Here is a 24321-nt window from a genome sequence, read left to right as displayed (position 1 = left end):
TTCAACAACATCTGGGGACCCACAGGTTGAGAAAGGCTGATCTGAATGAATAAATGAATAAATGAATAAAATATTTTGTAAGGATAAAGTGCAGAGGCCGTGGGGTGGGTGGGACTACAATCATGTACATCACCTTGAGATCCTTGGCAGAAAGACGGGATAGAAAAGAAATTGATGGGTTAATGAATAAATAAAATGATAAGATTGCTAATTCCCCAGCCTCCTGTTTGTTTACCAACACAATTCTCCACGTGGGTTGCAGGTGTGCCATGAAGAGAAAATGTGAAATCTGGAAACATTCCCTTTGTACTGAACACATCAGTGAGGCTGATTGATGTATTTCAATCAGTCACCAACATTCCAGGTACTTTCACTTCTTTGCATTTACAAAATAAAAAAAGGGAATTTGTGGGGTGAAGCTTACAGAAGTCAAAAGGATACACCACAACTCCGTCTGAAAAGATCACTGACAAAAATTGTGAAATGACACTAACACCAAAAGGATTAGAGGAGACGAAGAAGCCACGTGGAGCCAGACTTTCACAATCATTTAAAAACTGGCAGCATGGGGAGAAATAAAACATGGATCACTAGTCATAGGATATTACTTGTTTGGGCTCTTTCTTTTTTTTAAGCACTCCTACTTGAACGGTTTGTGTTCTCTCTTACCTCAAGGATTAAAAGCTTAATACAAAACCCAAATCCTCTTTTAGCACAATATTAGTTATTGTACTTTTAAAATCATACAGCACCTTCCTCCCCCCCACTACCAATGCAAAGATGTTAAGAACACTAACACATGGGCCACAAATCTTGAACATTGTTTCAGCTTCCTGAAGTATCAGAATGCAACCCTCCAATCTTTAAATGGAAAGAAGCAGGTTCCTAGTCCTCATGATTATGATACAGTGATAAAACTGATGAAAGGACAAAAATCCAATGAATAAAAGGGATTTCAGGGCTCTGGGAGGGAAACCTTTTACGCCCTAGATGATTCCCTGCCTTTTTCTACATGGATGCTAACTGTCTCCTATGACTCCTACTGCTATCCCCACCATCAAGGTGGCATTGAGAGAAACAGAACAGAAAGAACAGAGATAGGGGAGGTTATCCTCCCCATTTCCTTTACTCCTCCCTTTCATACCGCACCACTTGCCCTCCAGATGAGCAACCAGCGAAACACTACTCATGAGCTCCACCAGAAACTCCATCCCAACAGTATTTCATGCTTCCCAAAATACTGTTCAACAGTGTTACTTGTTGTCAGTGCCTGTGGGCTAAAGGGATACAGCACAATCTTCCCCAGAATCTATTCTCTGGGTTCTTCATTATCTTCTGAGCTCAGGCAGGTGGCTACTGGCAAGAGGGCCTTCTCCCCAAACAAACCGCAAGTGGTTTGTTGTTTGTTAGAAATAAACTATGAGCCACGAGTCGGGCCAACGAGAAGAGCCTCATGGTTTGTTGCTCCCAGTGAGAGGTGGGTAGGAGCAAATTGTGGGATTTTGAGCAGCATGCTTGTTCGTATTAAAATATAGTTAGGCTATAGAATAAGGAAGCTGTAGAGTTGGAAGGGATCCAAGGGTCATCTAGACCAACCCCCTGCAATGCAGGAATATGCAGCTGTTCTCTAAGGGGATACAACATGCAACCTTGGCGTTTATCAGCACCATGCTCTAACTAACTGAGCTATCCAAGACCTGAGATTTATATCAGGGGAAACCCACTCAGCCATAAAACTCAATGGGTAGCCTTGGTCAAGTTGACACTCTGTCTCTGTCTCTGTCTCTGTCTCTCTCTCTCTCTGCCAAGCCTACCTCACAGGGTCGTTGAGAATATGAGTGCGCAACATACTGAGCCTCATGCTCCATGGAGGAAAGGCAGGATGCACACAAGATTAATGAGTTAAGGAGAAAAAGGGTTGCTCCCACCTCACCGGAGCACGCAATGACCTCATGTTAAGGAAGATCATTACCATGTGAGCGTAATCCACAGATCCAAGCAACCACAAAACACCCAGAAAAATCCTCCCTCTTTAAAAGCCACAAATCTCTAGGTCTTCACAAAGCATAAAAAGAACCGGAATTTTTCATTATTTCAGCATTACCCTTCAAAAAGACGGAGGAAGCTTCAAGCAGCAAGTGAACCTCATCGGAGCAAATCCCAACACATTTTCTGCAGACGCAACAAAGCAGACGGGCCGGCGTGACTCACGGCGAGGCAGGGGAGCCAGAGCGTTGGGGCAGCTCACCCAGCCTTGGTTAGCAAAACACCCCGCAGGCTACAAGGTGGTTGCTCCAAAAAGGCTAGAATTCTGCCTAAGCTTCACATTCCAGGCACCAGAAGCTACAGACACAAATACATCCTTCCTCCCCCACTAACCCCCCGAGATGACTTTTCTCATCACATCAGTTTGGCATCGGACCATGATTAAAGTCTGGTTGCTAGGGCGACGCCACACATATTTTTCTTTTAGAACCCCACGTATCCATTATTGTAGGGAGTGGGCTGTTTTTTCAGTTCTTTGCAATGTGCCTGTCAGGAGCATGACTAATGGTTTTAAAAGCAAGATAAACCGCACGTTGTGATAATACGGTCAAGTTAGGCGAAAGTAGCTCAAGAGTCCCCCACCCCCTTGAAAAAAAAAGCCAAACACAATAAACTCTTCCATCGTTATGCAGGAACATTACAAGATAGGTGGGATGAGTTAATTGTCGCAGTCTTTTCCAGAGTTTAAATTCTTGACTCTGGCCCAAAGATACCCCAGTTGCTATGTTAAATCAGCCTTCCTCAACCTGATGTCTCAGACAACAACTTCCATCATCCTTGACTGCTAGAAATGCTGGCTGGGGCTGATGGGACTTGGAGTCCAACAACATTGGGAGGGCAACAAGTTAAGGCAGGCTGCCCTAAACGAACTGGGCAGAATATGAAGGCGACCCAACCTTGCAAGTTTTTAGTTTAGTGATGGGAGATTATTCTTTGCCAAAAAAAAATTGGAGGGGGAGGCAGATTTATGTTGCTAATTCTCATTTCCAGAAAGAAAAACAGAAAGCCATCTCTATCACCTTACCGCAGCTATTTCGGCAACACAGGCAGATTGAGATGCCATGAGTTATGAAAATAATATAAAGCACTGGTCTAATTTTGAAAACTCAAAAAAGGAAAAAAAAAAGGCTTGGGATTGTTTTATTGGAGCCTGCTGCCAAAAAAAAAGGGAAGCCTGCAGAGTTGAGAAAGATGGAAATCCATCAGCCGACAGCGTGATTCTCTGCTGTGCTGTGCAGACAGGACTGTGCTTTCTGGGCTGGAGGTTGGGCTCCCAGATCCCAGATCCAGCGTGCCAGGAGACATTCCCAATCTTGCTTGCACTGGTGCTGATGTGCTCATCCACACCCACTCCCAGTGCTCCTATCAGCTCAAAAGAAGTCTGTCTAAACGGCAAGTGGTAACAGACTAGACCGAGGGAACAAGAAGAGTAAAAGCACATCTCAGGCAGTCTGAAAACAACATTCCGGCAGGAGTGGGGAATCTTTTCCATCCCAGGGATAGAAAGCCTGGCTTTAGATGACAAAGACATCCACAGAAGGGCCTCTACATCCTGACATACAGGCAGGCACATTCAAGTGATGCTTCAACTCAAATGACCCTAAGCAGGGAGGGGCTTTTCCAAGTCAAAACCAGCACTCTGAATTGAGCCCCCAAAAAGACAGAGCCAGTGCAATAGGCATTAGTACCAGCTGCTGAGAAAAACTCCCTGCCCCAAACCCTAGTTGACAGCGCTGAGCTAGGTGGGCCAATGGAATGACTTGGTGTAAGGCAGCTATCTATGTTCCTGCTTGCCATCTGTGTTAAACAATTCAGTAGCCTGTAGGCTGCAGTTGGGCCTGTAATGCTAAGCACCCCCCTAGAACAGGGATGGGGAACAGATATTGCTGAACTCCAACTCCCATCAGCCTCAGCCCACAGATGCCGGCTCCGTGGGGTCCTGAGCACCCACAAAATTCCCCATGAAGTGCCCGGGCTCCCACAAATTTCGGTGCCAGGGCTATTCATGCTGCATGGCACCCACGGCCCAGGGCACCCACAGTCGTGGGGCCAAGCAGGCACTCCTGCCTCAGCCAGGGTGGTCAATGGTCAGGGATGATGGGAGCTGTAGTCCAACAGCATCTGGAGAACCAGAGGTTTCCCATCCCTGCTCTAGAAGAACACAAGCTAAGGTGTGGCCATGGATAACTCTTATCCAGGCTTCCTGCTACAAATCCTGAAGGGTGAATGGTTTCACACATTCAGCTGTGTGTGTGTGTGTGTGTGTGTGTGTGTGTGTGTGTGTGTATGTGTATGTGGATACTCTCACAGTCACACAATTCTGTAAACATTTCAGTAAGGTTTTGAACAGACATCTCAAAAGTGCACTACCAATTATTAGAAGTGGGCTTCTAAACACGGGGGGGGGGGGGAAGGCTTTCTGAATACTTTCTTCCACTGAATAGTTTCGAAAGGAGTAGCTGTCTTAATCTGCCCGGGGGGGGGGGGCACAGGAAGGAGTCTCGTGGCACCTTATTATGATGGCATAAGCTTTTGTGGACTAGAATCCACTTTATCAAGAAGTGGACCACATCTGACGCAGTAGCATCTCGCCCACAAACGCTTATGAAAGCGTAAATTTATTAGTCTTTTCTAAGCTCCTCTGATTTTCTTTTTCTTCCAGTAAAAACACTCCTAAGAATTCTGAAATAGCTTGCAACTTGTTAAGAGCCCAGGTTCTTAACAATGCTACATGTTTTTTGGTCTTTTGAATACACACGAAACCCCTGTTGTCTTTTTTAACCTTCAGTGTATACTAGTCAGAAAGAAGCAAGTCAACTTTGAAAACAGGCTTCCTTTTGCTGGAAAATAGGCCACATAAGGAGGTGGACAAGGCTTGGACTGTATGCTTGAATCGCTTTTTCAGAATGCCAAATGCTGTGGCGTTTAGACCTCTGATAGCATCAGTGTTGTCTTAAACAGAATTCCAGCTGGTCCTTAACCACTTCCTGGCTGCCATTGTAAGCAGATGGGTTTGATTTTACAAGGTAGTGGGGTTTTGGTTTTTTTGTTTTTAAAGAGTCTTCCTTTATATTCAAAAGCAAGTTTGTGCTCCCCATGTTTTCATATTTTAAATGCAAAAGCAAATGCAATCTGCAAATAGCTCTGAGACTGGAAGGATTCATGAAGGTCCATTCAAGACCTGGTGGACAAACGCTTCCAATCCTCTTATGTTCATTCATGAAGCTCAGCACCGCCTCCCTTGCCTTCACTTGTTCCATGAATCCTATTTCTCTCCCCGCAACCCACCTCAGTTACCATGATTATCTTGGCGTTTGGGGAAATCGTGCAGGTGCCGTTTTGGTAAAGGACAGTATTACCATTGCTGCTGAAAGCCTAACTTTGTTCCTGTCCAGTAATTTGAACAAAAAAACCCCCCTAAGTGTTCTTAAACCACATCATCTGTTTAGCTTCTTGGTGAAATGGCAGAACAGGCTTCCTGAATTGTGGAAAGTGGTTTGTAGCTAGCTAAGATGTCTACAACAACGTAGAAGGGCTGTGTGCATGTGCTTTTAATGCAAACAGGAAAAGCAAAGGTTCAAGTAGAGGCAACAAAAAACTCCTTATTTAAGGGCTGGAATGTTGGCAGCTTGTCACGCGGTCATAAGGTAGAATATAAACCATTTTTACTCAGGCTTTACATTCCAGAGGACCAGCAAACCAAAGCTGGGTGTCTTAAAACTTGAGCATTCAGCAACAGTAGCAACAAACTTTGTGCGCTTTCCCCCCTAGGTTTTCGATTTCCATAGTTTAGGGGGAAAACATGAGAAGTGTACCTACCTTTCTGAAGCCAGAAGAGGCCTCCAGGCAGGGCTCATTCCTGCCAAGCTGTGCAACGTAGCCCGGTGGCCCCTCGAGGACCAAAGGAACCATATACACAAATCCATTTATTACAGAAAGCTGGAATTTAATCTGATCGTACTGCTTTGCATTTTCTCGTCGACACAAAACTGCCAGCCTAGTCATTCCTCTGCGTGCTTACGGTTCTTGCTCTTTATTTTCCAAGGAGCTGTACCCCCACCCCCACTGTTTCTTCATTGCTGCTGCTGAAAATTGACCTGCATGCACTTTTACAGCCAAGGCCTCCAAAATGTGAAGTGACACCTACCGTCGGCGGCCTGGTGAACCGTCTCACTCGTCGCCAGGCTTCAGCCTCATCTGGGCTTGCATGTGAGCAATCATCTCCTGCATACGACGCAACTGTATGGAAGAAGGAAAGAGAATTCTAAATGCCCAGCACAATTTAAACAAGTTCCTAGCACAGTTAAAACAAATGCCATGAAAACCTATCTTGCAGGGTTTGATTTGGCCAGGGTGTTTGGTTTGCCTCTGCTTTGTCAACTAAGGCCCTGGTTTTCAACTAGCTTATGGGTGGGGGTAACCTGTAGCCCTCCAAATGTTGTTGGGACACCAGTTCCCCAAGCCCACCAACCACACCCCAGCAGGGCCAGTACAGAATCAAGAGGGGCCGCAGGCTCATCACCTCTGAACTGGTGGGTTAGCCAGCCAGTGAGTTGCCGCCTGACCTAAGGCATGTCATAACAGAAGCCCTAAGGCAGAGAGGTAGCAGTTGCGTTGCCTTATCCTGCTGCAGCCGCTTCTTGCATTTTATTGCGATGGCTCTTAAAAATTACTAACACTTAAAGGAGCTGTAATTCCTTGTTTTATTATTTTCGTAAGCTACCTTAACCGTAATTCATCAGAGATCAGGGATATAAAGACATTAAAAATACAATAGTCAGTAGGGAAAGGAGTTCATGGGACAAAAGGCAAAGATGTTTATAGGAACAGGAAATAGGGAAGGCACCCTGCACATCAAATCAACAAGACTGTCAGCCGTTTTACATATATAATATTAAATCGGGGTTATCAGGAGCACCTGGCTTTCTCAGAAAGCTGCCACAGCTTCATCAGGGCATAAAACTAACATGAATAGTTAAGTAAGTAGCACATGAGACTCTTAATCTCACATTGGGCGAAAGGTTCCTGCATTGCAAAGCTTGTTTAACCTGGAGGTAGGCTGTCTGACTTGTGCATTGCTTTGTAACGATTTGTTGGGTCTCTGGACTGTAATAAAGATTGATTGATTGATTGATTGATTGATTGATTGATTCCTGCATTGCAGGAGGTTGGGCTAGAGGACCCTCATGTTCCCTTCCAACTCTACAATTCAATGATTCTATGTTCTCTAAGACACCTTTTAACAACAGCAACCACAACAACCCTTTTCAGGCAGCTGAGTTTAGCTGCCATTCAAGTTTCCCAAACGGCTCCAAAACCACAATACTGGGTCATTGTGGGAAATGAAAATGGCAGTTAGTCTCAGTCGCCTAGCATTGCTGCGACTCACCACTACCACATACATTTTTTCCAGGGCGCTTGGGCAGAGGAAGCCACTTTGGCCAAAGCCTCCTCAAACCTGGAGCTGGCCGTAGTCAAAGCCCCGCCTCCTTCCTCCAAGGGCATCAAGGCCAGTGGATATGGTCTTTGCCTGCCTGGCAGGAGCTGGTGGGAGTTGTAGTCCAGAACACTGAGAAGGCACCAGGCTGGTGGATAAGACTGCTGCATGTATTTATACACAAGACTTAATTTCAGTGACCCCTAACAAGGTTGCATTGAATGCACCCTCTTGGGGGTGGGGGGACACATTCCCTTTGGGAATGAGCAATTGTTTTCAACACTCTAAACTGACAGTATCATTAAAACCCATCTGCTCAGCGGTGCCTTCAGGAGCTTTTCAAGGCAGACTGCTCATCCTACGTTCCATGTAAAGAACTGAAATGATCTGGCCTCGTGACATTTACCTTTACGAGGAAGAAACAAAGAGCCTCTCATAAATATTCAGGGCAGAAAATGAGCTCCCTTTCCCCTCTCTCCCTGCGAGTGTGTGTGTGCGCGCGTGCACTCATGCTCATGCTGCTGGCGGAAAGTAAAAGCAGCAAGCTCAGCCATCCATAGGAAAGGATGTCTGCTTCAACTGATTTGAAAAATAGGCCGAGGAAAGAGCACATGAGCAGCCAGGATTCAGAGCCCATGTCAAGGCCCTGCTAAGGGATCTCCACCAAATGAGAAAGATGTAGTTGATTGGTGGTGGACTGATGGCTCTGCTGATGGGGTCTAAAGGAAAGGAAAGCAATATATTCGTCACCAGCTTGGCTGCAGGAATAGCTGGGAGGAGGCGTACAAGGCATTATCCAAGAGTCTTAGGGACTCTACTCTGGATTTGTGGATTTGGGTTTAATCCTTCACCTTTTCTCCCCCCAAAAATATCCCACAAAGCAGCGGAGGTGTAGGATCAGAGCTTTCCTTCTCCTAGATCAGCAGTTCTCAACCTGTGGGTCCCCAGATGTTGTTGGACTACAACTCCCATCATCCCTGAGCCCTGGCCTTGCTAGCTAGGGGTGATGGGAGTTGTAGTTCAACATCTGGGAACCCACAGGTTGAGAAAGGCTGTCCTAGATGAGCTACCTTCCCAGGTTGATGAGCCTCACCTGCCCCTCACTTCCCTTTACAGCACATGCAGAAACTGCTTTCTTGACCCTTGGACCCACAATCTGCCGGGGCCTGTCTTCGCTTGCAGGGGAAGCCCTTAACTCACTGAGGGTTTGAGACCCATCAACTATCCTCACCTGGTTTAGCTAGCTAGTTGAAGCCATTCCTGGGGTGTAGCCACTGTCACATGCTGACAGCTTCTAGAAGCCACAGGTGAGAACTAAGTGCAAGGCACCTCCATCGTTCTGCCCGGACACTGAGGTCCAGATGGGCGGGGTATAAATAATAAATTATTATTATTATTAGGCAGACAAACTAACCCAGGAGCGCCCCCCACCAGGGGTACCACCCCTCCCCTAACACCCCAATAATGGGACTATATGGTGTATACAGTGGTACCTCGGGTTAAGTACTTAATTCGTTCCGGAGGTCCGTTCTTAACCTGAAACTGTTCTTAACCTGAATCACCACTTTCGCTAATGGGGCCTCCTGCTGCTGCCGCCGCGCCGCTGGAGCACAATTTCTGTTCTCATCCTGAAGCAAAGTTCTTAACCTGAAGCACTATTTCTGGGTTAGCAGAGTCTGTAACCTGAAGCATATGTACCCCGAGGTACCACTGTATTATAAAATATTCAAATAAACTGCATGCATTTCTAGTCTTATACATCATGGGTACAAGCGGGCTATTTATTTGATGGAGGGCATGTTTTGACTAGTTGTCCAGCACAACTGAGCCACAGAGATTCCTCCAGTAGATCATACTAGGCCCTACTATGGACAAAAGGTAAGGAAAAAATAGGAGACAACCAGGACCGCTGCGGAGCCTGTCAGCCGTTTAGCCAACTAAAACTGAGAGAGACAGAAATAGCCACCTCTTAACTAATAAAACCCAGCAGAGGATTGTAGGGTGAAGGACCAAGAGAAGTTCCAGGGCCATGGAGAAGCAAATAACAGGAAGACGTTCCCACGATGCTAAATGCGCTCTTTGGTATTCAAGGTATTTTTAACTAGCCACTAATCTCGCTGCGCACAGGCCAAAAAACCCACACACAATCAGAAGCCAGTCTTAATGCTTATTTTTTTCAAGTCTCCCGCGGGAAACTGTTTTTTTCCATGGGACTTCTTTGGGCATCATAAAAGAGACATTCTTCAAGTGTGACAAGCTGCTGCGCCCTTGCTATTTATGGACAACAGTCCCCCCCCCCTTGTATTTAGAACAAGTTGAACAATAAAGGACACAAAATTATTGTCGTTCCCCCCCCCCAATGAACAAGAATTTAGAAAACCTGAAAATAGGCCTTCTGTGGGGCAAGGCAGGGGGAATCTAAGAACTTTGAACAGACAACTCAGAAAAGTCCCTTGCTACATGAGAACCAATGCAGAGATTGGAAGTTTTTGCCCTGCACCATCACGTATGAAAGACAGCAGGCCACCAAAGACCCACTGAAGCCAGTGTACTCATGTCCTATTTTGGGCTTCCCAGAGGCAACTCAATGGCCACTGTGGAACAAGGGTGGTTAACCCCACCCTCCAAAAGGGCTTGGAACTGGACACTGAGGTCCAGCTCCAAGGGCCTTCTGGAGGTTCCCTCACTGCGAGATGCAACGTTACAGGGAACCAGGCAGAGGGCCTTCTCGGTGGTGGCGCCTGCCCTGTGGAACGTCCTCCCATCAGATGTCAAGGAAATAAGCAACTATCTGACTTTTGGAAGACATCTGAAGGCAGCCCTTGTTAGGGAAGTTTTTAATATATGATGTTTTATTCTGTTTTTAATCTGTTGGGATCCGCCCAGAGCGGCTGGGGAAACACATCCGGAAGGGCAGGGTATAAATAATAAATTATTATTATTATTATTATTATTATTATTATTATTATTATTACTACTACTACTACTATTATTATTATTATTATTATTGCTGCTGCTGCTGCTGCTATTGATGTGACAGCAAAGAATATTTTCATTTTGTGAAATAAGCACAGTGCTCGTGTGGGCAGCTGTCTATTCAGCCCAGTTCTGTAACAGGGACAGAAATTTTCCCCACCCTGATAATCTACATGGATCGGCTAAGGAGGAAGCGTGTGGATGGGCATGGGGAGCTCACACCCAATCTGGGCCATACCCAAGTGGCCCCCGGAGGGCTTGGGCCAAAAAAAGGTTAGCCACCCCTGCACTATAATAAGACAGACAAATGAGAAGGCAAAGGCAGAGGACTTGCTATGCTCCATCCTCCCACGCTGACAACTTTTAAGCATATCTGGATCTTGCTAATGATAAGCCTTGTCCGTGCATTCTTTGAACGCTTGCAAACACAGCGTGTGTTCAGGAGCAGATGTGCAGGCGCCCCCCCAGTATGGATGTTGGTGAATTCTGATGAAAACAGAAACGGGAGAGGAAATTACCAGCGGGTTGCTTATATGGAACAGTAATAATCTACCCAGCAAACACAATTGGTATTTGCTGTTGCGTTTGCTTCAATCCGCAAACAGTACATAAATAATTGCATAAATCAGCCACATAAATTTCACCATGGAAGACGATTAACATGGGTTTTGGTGGAAGATGAATTGCAGCAGAACGGAAACAGCGCTGCATGTGATGACTACAAGGCAGAACAGAAAACGGTGCCTTCCTACACCCCTGTCCCCTCTGCCCCAAGAGGACACCTTCAGACTGGGAAATAACTTTGGAGTGCAGCAGGCACAACAACCAAGGTGTGTCCGTTCCTCCTACACACTTTATGCCCACACCCTATCTTTTGAACTCATGGAAAGGGCTACAGTCTGCCAGGACTGGGGAGCCCCACAGCTTCTAATCACCAGGTTCTGATTTGCATGCATTTCTCAGAATTAGCAAGGTTATCTTCTTGACCCCACATCCTGAGCAGCAGAATCAAATCAACATCTCTCATTCATGCAAATGAGAGAAGAGAGTTTCATTGCACCTCAAAGATTAACAGATCAACTGTGGTATGAATGCTTTGTGCAACTGTAAATGTAATAATCAACTGCATTTCAAAAAGCAAGCCCCCTAGACTTGTTAAAACCAGCAGAGTCATAAATGTACCTTGGAGTTCTTGTTGTAACAGAGTAACACAGTTAACTCCTCTGTTATTCATCTTCCATCAGTGCTAATTTCTCCAAGGGTGAATAATTTCACTTCACATTGAACTTTTATATTTGTGCCCCTGCTCTGCTTCTTACTGCTTCGTGTTAAATATTATCTTCTGGCTTTCCCAAATTCCTACATTATCTACTTATTTATCAGCCCTTGGGGAGTTGACAGCAGCCAAGTCTGTACCACATTACGCCCCCTTGTGGCTTCCTTAAGTACAGGCTTGCGTTTGTTTTGGTATAATAATCTGCAATATCAAAAAAGCAACATTTCTAGAAATAGGATATATAGTGAGGCCAAAGAAGGAAAATAGAAGTTGACGTGCACATAGTACAGCCATGCGTGTTAAATTACAGAATATGTTTACTGCTAACTAAGCACTGTTTCTTTATGAGCTGCTCTGCATTGGTTTAGAATGTTGCTTGTTTTCCAGAACGAAGACCGCTTTAAGAAGCTAATGCAGGCCAGAGCAAGAGAAAATGATTTAAGCCAGAGGTATAAATGTTGGGCAAGAGACATAAGGTCAGTCTTCAGATAGGAGTGCTATAGGATGATACCCTCCAGCAGTGGCCTTTGAGACTTTCTGTTCTAGTTCAGTGGTAGCCAAAATAGGCCCTCCAGATGTTCTTATACCACAACTCAATCACTGGCCATTTGACATGCTGAGGTGGGTTGATGCAAATTACTCAAGAACATCCAGAGAACACCACGCTGGCTACACCACTGTCCTATTTCAACCTTCTCCCTATGTTCTTGGACTACAATTTCCATCACCACCCCTGACCACTGGCCTTACCAGCTGCAGGTGATGGGAGCTGGAGTGCAAACACCTGGAAGGCACCAGCTTGGGGAAAGCTTACCTAACAAGTGTATGATCTAACAGGTGAACATGCCAACATGCGTGGTGCCATGGTGGGCGCACACAAACACACACCCAAAAAATGTTGGTAGGACTTCATCTACAAGAGTTGCTCTGTCTCTGGTAATGTGGATGAAGAGACCATTTGAAGCACATCTGTACTGGGCCTAAAGGCATGGGGAGAGAAGCACTGGTGTGGAAAGTCTCCCTACAAAAGGTGCAGATCCGAACAGCGGTAAAGTGGAACCTTAGAGAAGCCATGGGAGTGGCCAACACACACAAGCATTTTCAACACTCTTAATGTTCAATCAGACATAAACAAACAACCCTATTAATTTTTTGTTGGGGGTGGGGGAATAGACTAATTGTAACACACAAGGAGGCTAATTGTTTGTAACACAAGGACAGTAGACTAACTGTTTGTAAGACACAAGGACGGTAGACATAGCATCCTATGGCACAGTGAAAACTAGCAGGTCTACAGTAACAGAAGCTTTTGTGGACTGGCATCCACACTGATGGAGGCGTGGATCAAAACAAACATTGGTGACATCTCATGGTTAGCAGTGGAGGCTAGTCCATAGGGTGACTGGGGCACTGCACCACTAACCTTAGTCTGCCCTCAGTACGCCAACACCTGCTTCCTCCTCCTCCTTAGTCTCAGCCCTTGTAGAACTCAGCATTGAGGTAGATGACAACAAAACCAGAATGAGTTGGCTCTGCTTGTCATTGACTCTAGCTACACCCATTCATGCTCTGGTTCCTCCTACTGTTGGCCACCCTGCCAGTCCCAAATAGGCACCAGCCACCACTGGTGGCCACTGAGGAGCCATCTTAACTCTGAGAACTGGACTGGATAAAGCCAATCTTTGGCTTAGCTAAACCTAGCAGTAAGGAGGTCCAGGGGGAAACTCCTGTCCCGGAGCCCACACACTTGTGTGCACTTGCTAAACCAGGATTTGGCCTACTGTGTCATGCAAAGTAGCTCAGTATGTATATATAGAATAAGATTGTAAACAGGCCATGAAATGCAAAAAACACAGCTTGTCATATTTCTATTTGAAGCTCAAATATCCTTCCTAAAGTGACCAAAGGAGGATAGCAGAAATGTGCTTGATGGCACCTTGAGATCCGCAGAAGTGTAGTCACACTCCTTCTTTGCAGACACAACTAGTTTTGTATCTGGAGAAAAGGCATAAAAAAGGCAGTTCCGAAAACAAAAGCCAGCTGCCGGTGGGAGGGCAAAAAATAAATCTACACATGTCCAAAATGTTCTTGCAACACGGTTGAAGAAAGCAGGCAAGAGATTAATGGCTCCAACCAGCCAAGCATAGTGTCCTTTGATAAAATCCATAATGATTATTTAGCAGAAGTGATGTCTTGATAATGGTGGACCTGGCACCTGCCCAAGACTTCATCCCCCACCCCCACCCCCCGAGGTTATGTAAACCTTGCAAATCTGTAAATAGAACTTCAAGCATCATTACTGCTCAGAATGTAAAAACAGAAAGGGAAATTGATGTTTGTGTTCTCAGCAAAGGCCAAAGAATGTAAGCCCATTTCCTCTGGTTTGCCCCCTAACCCCCCAATCCTCCCCCCAACTCGACTCCTCAGCAGACTGCTTTGGAGATAAAGAGATTTCGTGCCACCTTATCTGCACAAGACTAAGCAAAGCCTCTTCGGTCCTTAACAGAAATGACAATCAACAGGAATTCAACAAACATTTGTTTTCTTGCAATATCTGTCCAATCCTTCCCAACTTTGAAAGGGCAGCTGTTTAGGGCAGGCCTATCTCACAAGAAGCTCACCCTCCAAATACAGCCAAAAGCCTTCAACGTATATTTGTTTATAAATTCAAAAGTAAGGCACAGAGGAGGTCACTTAATCCCTTCCGAAAAGAAACATTAAAATGCACTGGCCTCATTCCTGCAACGGAATCCTGGCTTAATAAGGCAGGATATACATGAGTATCATGCACCCATATGCCACTCCATTGCCGTCACTCTGCTTGAGCAGCAAACACACCACAAAGCAGCAGCTGACCACGGTTCCCCATTACGCGCAGATTGGAAACCATGGTTAATGGCTTCCTAACAATTCCAGAATTCGAAAGCCAACTTCACTACTTACATTGATCTTTCTGGGTACCCAGATGAGTGCCTACCTGCCAGTTTAGGACAACTGTTCACGAAGTGGACTTGTGTGACAAGACTTGGTCTGCTTCAATCCAGGGTTTGCAACCAAGGTTAGGAACAGAAGTAGTGTTAGCCACCAACCAGGCAAATTAACCAAATAGGGAACTAGACAAATCCTATGGAAAAGAAGGCTATCAGGAGCTAGTAGCCATTATAGCTATGTTCTACCTCCACTGTCAGAAGCAAATAGCTTCTAAATATTGCTGGGAATCGCAAGTGGGGAGAGCGAAGTCGAGCTTGGGTCCCTTAGGCATCTGAATGGCCACTGGGCATTCAAGATGCTGGACCTGATCCAGTCATGATGTTCTTCAGCTTCCAAAAGCTTTCACCACAATAAATTTGCTAGTCCCTTAAAGGTACTGCAAGATTCTTTGCGGGCTTTGATACTTCACTGCTTGCATAGTGCACAGCACTATGCAAAAATAGGTCACCTCATGTCACAATTGACAGGCAAGCAGACCTGCTTACCTATCAAACTTGTTCTGCGGGAGGTGTGAGTAATACAGATCCAGGGTGCTGCCCAGATCCAGTTCTCCAGCCCTGATTTGTCCGCACACAATTATACACGACATTCCAACCATAAGGTCTAGAAGTCTGCTTGCTTTCAGTTTTAGTTTTCATAATGAGACTTTCGGGAAAGTGGGTGTTGTGCCTATTAACACAAGAATGGGAGACCTGTAACCCTCCAGATCTTGCTAGACCTGACCACTGGCCATGCTAGATGGAGTTGATGAAAAGATGGCAGCCCAGCAACATTAGGAGGGCCACAGATTCCGCTCACTGTCTGCACTAGTGGGTAGCTGTAGAAACAGGATAAGGGAGCCGTTCATCTCATCAAACGTCCTCCCATTCTGCATTTGCACATTAAATGTGCATTCTTAATACGCTCGTCATATTTCATTATACAACAAAGAGGCTTGGAAATACATTCGGGAGAGTTCAAGAGGGGAAAAGGACGGGTGGTTTGCTTCTCTGTTGTTTTGCTGACAGTTGCCAAATACCCTGGAACAGGAAAACTCAGCAGGAAAGAGGAGAGTCAACATCAATATTATCACGGCATCTTGCGTGGTAGGTTAAGCTAACAGCTGCTACGTTCAGCCAAGTTAAAGACTCAGACTCCACTCAGAAGTCAAACTCTTGGCAAAGACTTTTCGAGAAATCCACCCAAGGAAAAAGCTTCTAGCCTTCTCCACATTTCAGAAGCAGCCCTGATGCCCCTATGTGTGGACAGCCGAAGTGGTGTAATGGTTAGTGTTGGACTGGAACCGGAGATACTCAGGTTCAGCGCCTCTGCCAGCCGTGAAGTTCACTAGGTCACCTTGGGCCAATCTTGGTCTAATCTACCCCACAGGGCTGCTGTGCAGACAGAGGGGGGGAGGCAAGGAAGAACCATCTGCATCACCCCGAGCAACTCTGAGGAATGGTGGGATTAAATGTGATACAAACAAACATTACATTGTTCAGGGGAAGCTAGCAGGCTCAAAAGAAAATAAGAGCCAACACTCTTCCAGTTTACAAAGGCTTCCTCCTACAAGACCTCCTTGACAAAGTCCTGCTCCGTAAACTACGCAAGAAGCCAAGCTTCCAAGAAATTTGGACTGCAGTTTTGGAACTAATACCTACACAGCCAGAAGCAGTGGGAGGGACAATGCAGGGAGGGAAATGTCTCCAATGTAATTATAGTTATTCATCTGGGACCCCAAAACAGCACTAACCCTTATCTGAGCATGCAAGCCTGACACATCAAACAACGGACAACCAAAATGGAAAAGCTGTGATTAAAAAGAGAGGGGGACACACACAAACAAGGGCTGAGGGAGGTAGAGAAACTGGGAGGCAGACAGGTAATAAGGGACTGCAATATTTTATTGTAACAATGTGAAAATCCTAATCAACTACAGTGGTACCTCGGGTTAAGTACTTAATTTGTTACGGAGGTCCGTTCTTAACCTGAAACTGTTCTTAACCTGAAGCACCACTTTAGCTAATGGGGCCTTCTGCTGCCGCCGCGCCGCCGGAGCACGATTTCTGTTCTCATCCTGAAGCAAAGTTCTTAACCCGAGGTACTATTTCTGGGTTAGCGGAGTCTGTAACCTGAAGCGTATGTAACCTGAAGTGTATGTAACCCGAGGTACCACTGTATAGATAAAACAAAGGCTTCCCCACTGATTAACTGGAGGCCAAGTTCACCCAAAAACAAATTAACAAATTTGTCTTAGGCCTCGTTTTCAAACCTGAATCTAGGCTTAACCACTTCATCCTGATAAAATGTTCCCCCACCTTGTTGGGGGTCAGGGATGGGGAGAAAGAGGAGGATTCCTACTGGGGGGAAACCAGCATGTCAAAAATTAATCTGGACTGCAAGCCTTTTTCTCTGCTGACACGCTAGCTTCCGACGTGGAAGGATTTACTTATTTGAAGTAAGGCGGGGAACAGATAGGTGGCTGTGACAAGTAGAAGCAGCCAGCAGTGGGCGCCAGATGCTTAGCTATCAAACAGAAGCGGAATAATATACAATGGGCCACACTTTTGGAGCGGGCAAGGATATGGGATACCGTGCAGTTCTGGTGGCTGAACCAGGAAAAGTGCATCATAGAGCTGGAAAAGGGGCTGCAAAGGACAACCGAAACGATTGAGAGGCTGCAGCTCTCTTATAAAAAAGAGGTGCAACATTTGCAGCTTTTCATATTAGAAAAAAAGCTGAATAAGGTGCAGGGAGGCGGACGTGACACAGGTGTATTAAAATAGGAGTGGTGTGAAGAAAGCAGGTAGGCCCTCACTCACAATACTAAAATTAGGGGATGATCCAATAAAGCAGAAGAAAGGCCACTTCAGGACAGGCAACAGGAAGAACGTCTTCATAGAGCGCATAGTTGTAACTGTGAGGTTCATTTCCACAAGGTGTGTCGATGGCCACCAACCTGGATGGCTTTAAAAGGGCAGCAGACACATTCATTCATTTGTATGTGCTTGTGTGTGTCTTTTTATATAATGCTGTTTTACTGGTTACAGGTTGTGCTTTGGTTTTTTTGTGATATATCGTTTCTTTTTTTAGACTGTACGCCTCTTAGAGTTATTCAAAGTATTAAAAGGTAAAGGGATCCCTGACCATTAGGTCCAGTCATGACCGACTCTGGGGTTGCGGCGCTCATCTCACTTTATTGGCTGAGGGAGCCGGCGTACAGCTTCCGGGTCATGTGGCCAGCATGACTAAGCCGCTTCTGGCGAACCAGAGCAGCGCACGGAAATGCCGTTTACCTTCCTGCCAGAGTGGTACCTATTTATCTACTTGCACTTTGAGGTGCTTTCGAACTGCTAGGTTGGCAGGAGCTGGGACCGAGCAATGGGAGATCACCCCATTGCGGGGATTCGAACCGCCGACCTTCTGATCGGCAAGTCCTAGGCTCTGTGGTTTAACCCACAGCGCCACCCATGTCCCATTCAAAGTATTACGCATATATAAATGCTTTTAAGTAAAGAATGTGCCTCTGAATAGCAGCTGAAAGAGGACTATGGTGCTCAAGTTCTGTTTCTGGACTTGCTGGAAGCATCTGATTGGCCACTATGACAACAGGATGCTAGACCAAGATGGGCCTTTGGTCCAATCCAACAGGGCTCTTCTGACGCCAGAAATAAGGATTGTACTCAAATGGATTTATTTTTATTTTTGTTTGCGCTCGTTCAGAATGTCATTAACTCAGCCAAGCACCTCGCTGATAATGAGATGCTAATTTAGTTTTGCTCGCAAGCTTACCTCCGCCTCCTTCTGCTGAAGGATCCTGTCTTTGTCCACAACTTCTTCTTCAACAGGCCTGTCAGGTACAAGAAAGGCACATTAGCATCACAAGTGCTGAAGGACAAGGGTTCAGATCTTGAGCAGAAACATAATGCAGCCAACTAGACAAATAATTTGTTCAGCTGGGGGGGAAACCTAGCTCCTTTAATCAGACAGATTTTTTTTAAAAAAAACACTTACGTATTTTCAATGCAAGTTCTTGCAAATATGCAGGTTACATCTACAGCCGTCTTAGAAGAGGCATTTCCTCCTTTACAGGTGGGAACGTCTCTTCTGGGATTATGCCCTGCATTATCTAAAAACAGGGATGTTGTTAGACTATAACTTTCAAGATCCCAGATCACTCGCCGTGCTGGTTGAGGCTGATGCAAGTTGGGAGTCTGGCAACATCTGATCTAAAAGCAAATAAATATGCTTTTTTGCTTCAGGACAACTGTTTTATTCATTTACTGACTGCTGTAGATGTAACCAATTAGAATTCAGCCAATGATTTGACCAGAGTTTCCATATTGTAACCCTTCTCCAAAAATGCAAAGGAGGAATTGCCTTTCTGCAGTTTTCTCAAGCCCAGGCAGCCTTGCAGCTGTCACCTTCTCATTCTTCACTCTTGTTTTGTATAAGGAATTTCCTGGATTTTTACACCCTAATTCTGTCCTACATTTCAGTGGAGCCATTTCCTCTGCCTAACCCCCTACCCACACCCTATGGGACCAAGTTATAAAACAAAGAACCAGCCCAGACACACACAGTCATTTCCTTAACTAGAAATATTTCTGCACTCTCGCGCCGAGTGATATCAAAGAGAAACAAGCTTTTTTGTCAGGAAAGGCACAACATGAACAGAAAAGATTCACACACTAAAAACAGAATGGTCAAGGGCACAATATTCACACAGAGGGACTGAAGTGAGTTTAGAGTGGCACCAGGAAGAGGAATTAAGACATTTTTTTAGCCAAGATAATTTGCCTGGTTATATAAAATTAACACAGAGAGAAGGAAGCTGGGACATTCTCAATCAAGAATCGTTGGACTACAGTAGTACCTCTGGTTACATACTTAATTCGTTCCGGAGGTCCGTTCTTAACCTGAAACTGTTCTTAACCTGAAGCACCACTTTAGCTAATGGGGCCTTTTGCTGCTGCCGTGTCACCGGAGCATGATTTCTGTTCTCATCCTGAAGCAAAGTTCTTAACCCAAGGTACTATTTCTGGGTTAGCAGAGTCTGTAACCTGAAGCGTATGCAACCCAAGGTACCACTGTACATTTCTGAAGGTTGAAGAGTCAAGCCTCACAGGCATGAACACCACTTGACTGATTCCTCGGCACTCAACAAGCCACAGCTGAATTAGTGAGTTATTACAGCATTAAACACACTGCATTTGAGAGGGCATTTAAAAGTTCTGCCCATATGGTGTTTGATTTGGTTTGGGGATGGTTCATTCAGGCACACAGATCTCAACTTGACATCAATAGATGAACATGTGTGAAAACATCCCTTTGCCTTTCCAGTGCAGTCTGCAAATGGGGACTCTGAACGCAGTCCACTGTGACCATCTGTGCATGCTGTTTTAAAATATACGAGATATGTGCAAGATGTATAGGAATTGCTGTGAGATCTACGCATGAGACAGGAAAGGGGCAACAGCATTGCATGCAAAAGGCTCAGCTCCTAAAATATTTAGTTTAAAACACTAGAAGCAGTCTTATACCAGGTCAGATTCATTGTCACCTATTGTCTACAATGGCAACAGTTCTCTAGGGACTCGGGCTTTCCCATATCCAGCTACCCAATCCATTTTAACTGGAGATTCCAGTGGCTGAGCCTGGGACTCTCTGTATGAAAAGCATGTGCTGTACTACAGAGCTACAGGGTGTCACAATCGTAGATTATGGATCTCAGGGAGTAGCATTGGGAGAAGATTTTGGTCTGGAAAGCTGCTGCCGGACAGAACAGGCATAATACGGCTAGATGAACAAACAGCCTGACATAGTATAAGGCAGATTTCAATGTTTGTATGCATATTCCCCATATCTATTTAATGGCCCAAGTCAGATGGGCAACATAAGAATAAAGGGTTGCATCCAACAAGGTCAACCCATTTGCACATACCTAAAGACACCTCCAGAGGATCAGGGGAATCCCCAGGAGAGATCTGGGGGGTGCATGGGAGTGGACTCTCCATTGAGCAAGCGGCAGTTCTTGCGGAAACAAGAAAAGTTTGGATACAACCCAAAGATTACATCAATTACTGAATGAATACTGGGTGGGGGAGAGAGATGTGATATTTCACAAAGCCCTTAGCTGGTATACTTTCTGGAGCTTGCACACACACACACACACACATACACACAAACACACACACCATCCTAGCTGGATCAGTGGTTTCTTCCCGTTAATTAACACAGAGGAAGCAATTTAAAACAGGAGCCCCTTCCCCTTGGTTTCCGTGTGTGTTTTCAGGCTAGGAAAAGGAAGGGAGAAGTTACGAGAATGAGATTAGCAGATACAGGAGTTGGGGAGGGGGTTGTTTCTGAAGCTACTTTTAAGAGCAAGGCTGGGCAGAGTCATAAGGGAGAAAGCACAACTCAAGAGAGGGACTCACTTGCCGGTGCGTTTTAGCCTCTCTGACCGGAAGTTTTCGTAGTGCAAATCTTGAGTCACTTCTTGAAGATCCTGCATGTGGGTCCTGAAACGAGAAATGCAGCTTTTAACTTCCTTTGCCAGGAGCTCCTGAGTCAAATTTTATTAAGTTAGGTTCATCTCTTAACTGGATACAGACATGATTCATGCAAGTGCTTTTTTTCATGCCATGAATGAATGGTTTTCTCCATTTTTACTAACCCATAGTAACTGAAATGCTGTATTTTCTGTCTTTTCAATGACAAGATCCATAAGCTTAATTTTAATTTTAACCGATTCCAAACTTCAAGTAAAAACAGACAGTATTCTGTTCCTACAACCCACATCCTCAACAATTCTCTACTGCGGTGCTACATATTCGTAAGCTTCACACAGGTCTACCCGCTTTAGAAAAATATCTATCTGGGATGTTTTCTTAAATGTGGTGCTAAGAGGAACTTCCTAGCCTGGAAAGTGTCATATGTGAAGGAAAATGGGAGTGTGGGGGACCACTTGACCTACAGACACAATAAAATACAGAATCTGAACCTCCACCTTACTTGCAGAAATAGTCTTCACTATCACTGTGGCTTCAAAGGTGAAAGTCACATGTGACATGGAAACAATCCAGCAGGGGGAAATCTTTCACTGAAACTTTACCAAGCCAAGGATGTATAATGGAATCAAATGCTACAGAATTGCTGTAACCCACAAAGCCTGATTAATGGAATTACCCTAGGAGGAATAACTCAGACATTATTAAGAGTCACACAGCTAAGTAGCACTTTTTGGATTATCAACCCTAACATATTCCTGGAATTTTACTATATTTAGTTTCTCAGCACTTGCTGCAAGGAATGCTCCGCTTGACTTGTTTCAAATCTTTTTTGGTACAATTGCATTGTCAGAGGAGATAACATGCATTAGTGGAGGTGCGTGTGCATGTACGGAGGGGTGAGAGAGAGAAATCTATACACTGACAATGAAGCTATAACATATCTTGTGGCTATGATTCAGAACAGATACACATTGCAGAATAAAACTAAAATCAACTCCAATCTCTTGCAAAAGCAAATATTGAAATAACTCAGATTCCAAGAATCCCCCTTGCCAATCAGAGCTGCAATATGATCAAGATGAATTCTGAAACATCCTGACATTTCAAATTTAAATTCCTTTAAGGATTTCTGCTTCAAAATATGGTACATTCCAATCAAAGCAAGCCACCTATTTCCTAACAACATATTTTTATTGATTATTTAGCCAAGAAACAAAAGACAAAAGCAGTTTCAGTATAAAGAAAGAAGCAGAGTTCTCACGTAAACCTTGCAGCTAAACAGGCGAACATGTTTTTGTGGACAGTATGTACAAGAGGGATCTCTCTCTAACAAACACATTTTGTTAGAGATGCCTGTAGTTTAAGACTAAATAAGGGACTCTACTTACACCAGCATGGTGCGTAACTTCAGGAAATCATTGTGCTCCGGATTCTCGACTTCCACCACTCCCCAGGGATACAGGCGACCTCTGATCTTTTTCCCTTTCACTTCAATAAGTTGGTTGGACCCAATCACAGCAAAAGGAATGCTAGCCTAGATGAGTCAATAAATTCCATTTTATAAGATCATCAATGAATAATGACAATGGTATGAGTCAACTTGCCACTTAATACCCAGAAACTGGAGTTGTGAGATGTTGGCAAGGGTATTATTTCAACTGCAAAAGTGAGAAGTAAATATGCCTTCCTATATGCAATAATTATAGCAAAACTAACACCTACACGAGGAATACATTTAAATTAGACAAATGCCTAATTTAGCACCTGTTGATGTTGAACCCACCTTCAGAACTCGGGTCTGTTCTTTGAATTCCTCGTCCTCATCAGAATCTGCATCAGGTAATTGGTAAATCCTTATGCCATGTTCGGAAATCTCATCTAAAACCTATGGGTGCAGGCAAGCAAGAGACAAAAACGCAGGTGCGATTTTTAGTTACATTCTACATTAGGTGTACATACATGAATTCTGAGAGCCTGCGGTGGTGCAGTGTGTTGAGACTTGGATCTGGGAGACCAGGGTTCAAATCCTTGCCCAGGTATGAATCTCCCTGGGTTACCTTGGGCCAGTCCCTCACTCTCAGTCTAACCTATCTCAAGGTGTTGTTTTTGGGATTACCGAATTTTTCGCTCCATAAGACACACTTTTTTCTTCCTAAAAAGTAAGGGGAAATGTCTGTGCATCTTATGGAGCGAATGTGTGGTCCTTGGAGCCAAATTGCCCAGGGGCAAAAAGCAGATCATGCTTTTCTTTTGAAAGCGGGAAGTAGGTGTTGAAACAAAGCCGTTGATCGTTTGCCGATCGGGAAGAGAGATATGGGACGCTAGAGATAAAGGAGGCTGCCTAGGAGGGGAGAGGTAAAGACAGCAAATTTGCAAAGGGGGGAACAGGAAAACTAAAGCAAAATCATGCACCCACTGTTGCGTGGGGCCGCAATGGCGCAAAAACGTGGTTACAAAGCACGGATCCACATGAATCCTCAGGATTTTTTCATTGGGTTACCCCAAATCACCATCAGATCACATGTCTGTGGCCACAGCATGAACCACAAAAATCATACATCCACTGTTTCGTTCAGAATATTTTTTTTTCTTGTTTTCCTCCTCTAAAAACTAGCTGCGTCTTATGGAGCAAAAAATACAGTAAATTAGAAGATGGGAAACCGTGTACACCACCTTGAGCTCCTTGGAGAGAAAGTTGTGACATAAATGAAATGATTACCATTAATAATAAATTGTATTCTTATGTTGTTGCCACTCAAACCCCAGAGCTTGCATTATTTCAGCTATTAAGGGATTTGTTCCTAAAGCACTGACCTATTCTTCCATTTTTCTTACATTCCTTCGTGATGATTAAATTAAATTGATTGCTTCCACTAGCAAATGCCACTAGATTGCAATATGAAGTTACTGTTTAAACACTATCCCTAGACAGAAGAATAGTTAAGAGTTATTAATTATTTAGCTTGTTATTGTGGAGCGGGGAGTGTTTGGTAAAAGAAAAAGAAAAAATAATTTTGCAACAGGGAATGAATCTGTTTAGCACTGCAAAATTCAGCTGTTATTTGGGGGGGGGGAAGCAATCGTGACACACTTTGAAGCTTAAC

General features: G+C 44.7%; 1 protein-coding gene across 1 annotated transcript in view; it reads right to left on the bottom strand.

Moving 5' to 3' along the window:
• Positions 1–24321, bottom strand: part of LOC309330892 (septin-2) — a 58637-nt gene that overhangs the window by 5039 nt on the left and 29277 nt on the right. Inside the window, exons 8-12 of the mRNA XM_081842829.1 lie at positions 23001–23102; positions 22606–22751; positions 21143–21226; positions 18498–18555; positions 6194–6285 (exon numbers count right to left, since the gene is read on the bottom strand). Of these exons, the coding sequence (XP_081698955.1) occupies positions 6217–6285; positions 18498–18555; positions 21143–21226; positions 22606–22751; positions 23001–23102 (459 nt within the window). The 3' untranslated portion in view covers positions 6194–6216. The remainder of the gene's footprint in view (positions 1–6193; positions 6286–18497; positions 18556–21142; positions 21227–22605; positions 22752–23000; positions 23103–24321) is intronic.

The sequence above is a fragment of the Podarcis erhardii genome (genome assembly GCF_964252035.2).
Source record: "Podarcis erhardii genome assembly, chromosome: 15".
NCBI classification, from domain to species: domain Eukaryota; kingdom Metazoa; phylum Chordata; class Lepidosauria; order Squamata; family Lacertidae; genus Podarcis; species Podarcis erhardii.
Note: the sequence above shows the minus strand (reverse complement) of the source record. Positions and strands in the feature narration are given on the sequence as shown.